This window comes from Protobothrops mucrosquamatus, unplaced genomic scaffold, assembly GCF_001527695.2.
Source record: "Protobothrops mucrosquamatus isolate PMUCROS unplaced genomic scaffold, P.Mucros_1.0 scaffold8098, whole genome shotgun sequence".
Classification (NCBI taxonomy): domain Eukaryota; kingdom Metazoa; phylum Chordata; class Lepidosauria; order Squamata; family Viperidae; genus Protobothrops; species Protobothrops mucrosquamatus.
The window spans coordinates 10,758-13,134 of NW_015393895.1; the positions used below are offsets into that span (position 1 = coordinate 10,758).

At 41.5% G+C, this 2,377-nt stretch overlaps 1 protein-coding gene across 1 annotated transcript in view; it reads left to right on the forward strand.

Annotated features, from left to right (window-relative positions):
- The window catches only part of LOC114922186 (2',5'-phosphodiesterase 12-like), a gene marked incomplete at both ends in the record, with an annotated part of 7,325 nt that extends 4,955 nt beyond the window's left edge, over positions 1-2,370 (forward strand). Inside the window, 1 exon segment of the mRNA XM_029287033.1 lies at positions 1,958-2,370. Within this exon segment, the coding sequence (XP_029142866.1) occupies positions 1,958-2,370 (413 nt within the window).
- Between the last annotated feature and the right edge of the window lie 7 nt (positions 2,371-2,377).

Sequence of the window (2,377 nt, forward strand, 5' to 3'; positions counted from 1 at the left end):
TTGATTGAACTTTTTAGTCCCACCCAGTCTGCTGTTACCACCGCAGCCACGCCCACCCAATGGCCACGCCCACCCAATGGCCACACCCACCCGGCACCCGACGATGCATAAGTGGGTTTTGGGTTGCAGTTTGGGCACTCGGTCTCTAAAAGGTTCGCCATCACTGAACTAGAACATGAATATCTAGTTTTGTAATTGTTGAATCACAACATATACTTCTTGTGTTTGGCCATCTGAAACTTAGGATAATTTATCTGCTTAACAGAGGCAATTGCTAGAACGTGTCCCGGTAATTCTCTTTATAGGAAAAAAAAAACATATTTGTCTTTAGTTTTGCATGTGTCACTTCCTCTTAAGTATTATATATAATTCTGCAAATGTAGCTCAATTTTAGAGTATTATTAGGCAGGCTAAAATTTATTAAATACATTCTGTAGTATGAGGAGGGATGTAAAGCAAAGGAACGCCGACACTTCCTTCTTCTCCTTTTAAGGGCCCTTGACTATACTTATTTGAAAAGGAAATTGCTGTGAAGAAAGGAAGAGAAAGCATGGAAAACTGAAGGAGTCAGAGAAAAGGAACATTGAAGAAGGAAGTTGGAAGAAACAAAGAGAAAGATAGCAAAAAGTTGAAGAAAGTACAGGAAAAGAGTACTGTAAAGAAAGAATTGGGAGCTGAGCCAAGAGGAATAACTAATTGTGGGCCACAATTTGCAAAACCGGCAGAATCAGCAAAGCAATAGCAGTGGAAGCAGTTGACATGTGCCAGCTGTCAGGGGAAGCAGAGTAGAACGTCAGCCAGACCATCAGCAGATGCAGTGACCAGCAATGGCTGCAAGAACATCATTAGCACTGAAACTGGCTCTGATAACCCTGCAGGAAGGTGGTAGATGATGGCAGAGTAGAAAAGTCCAAGAAGCCGGAAAATCTGGGTGCCGGTAAGCTGTATTGAGTGACAGTTGCACTACCCAACCATTGATAGAGGCTAAGTGGCTTTGAGCTGCAGCCTTCCCAAAAGGAAAATAGACAGCCCACGTCTTCTACCCGGCATCCTGTTGATGGACACCACACAAATGACTGCAGCATCGTGGGTTAGGAAGGAGTGAAGGAAGTCTAAAGATTTAGAAAGAATTCAATCCAGGCTTGATTCAGCCCAAAGAGAATCAGGGTTTTAAGACTGCATGTGTATAGGTAAATAAAATTAAAAGGTCTTAGAATTTGGAATAGTAAAGTGCCGGTGATTGATTATAGAATTGGAATGAGACTAGGATACAATAGAACAAAGACTAATTTCCGGGAATGAGATTTTTATTTGTTTGGTAAATTTGTATAGCTGTTGTCTTACATATATGACTCTGAACTGCATACAAAGTTTAAAACAAAATAACCAAAAAATCACTAAAAGCAAAATCATTAAAAAGTCAAAATTATTTATAGAGAAATCTCTTCTGAAGGGAATTGTTTTGCCTCTCGCCTGGTTCTGTCATCATCTCCCAAAATGGACCTGTGCCATTTCTCATGGACAACAGCAATGGCCAGCGCCCTCTGCCCCTGCCATCCCTGCAGCTTCTTGCTATTGCTGGCAAGGTGACAAGCTCCCGGCTGAGCTGTGAGAATACCTCCGTATATGTGTCAGCCTCGCCATCCTCTATCCAGAGGAGAAAACATAATGCCCGTCTAAGACTTGCAAGCTGCTGACCTGTTTTGGCTGCCACCATGCAACTGTACATCAGCATGGCATGCTTTAACCAATATGACATGGAAAGCTACAAATTTGAAAGCCCTGTCCTAACAGAAGGCAATGGCAAACCATTTCCATGTTATAGTTGGGAGTCAAACTCAAATTGGGGGCTTTACTTTAAAAAAAAATAAAAAATCTTAAGACTGGGTATGAAATGATTTGAATCCTTAAGAGCCATTGACTAAACATAACGGTCCTTGCTTTCTTTTGTTTTTAGGTGAAAATATCCGTCTAATCCAAGTTGCAATAGCATTATCCCATATTAAGCATGTGATCAATGACATGTATCCTGCTACACCTCTCATACTCTGTGGGGACTTTAATGCCACGCCATCAACTGGAACATATACTTTTGTCAATAGCGGTAGTATTACCGAAGATCATGAGAGCTGGGATTCAGAAGTTAAAGAGCAACGGTTTGCTATGTCTCTAACCCACCAGTTCAGTCTTAAAAGTGCTTGTGGAGAACCAGCCTACACTAATTACGTTGGAGGCTTTCATGGATGTTTGGACTATGTTTTCATTGATGCAAATGTTTTGGAGGTTGAACAGGTAATTCCACTGCCAAGCCATGAAGAAGTAACTACCCACCAGGCCTTACCAAGTGTTTCACACCCATCAGATCATATAGCACTAA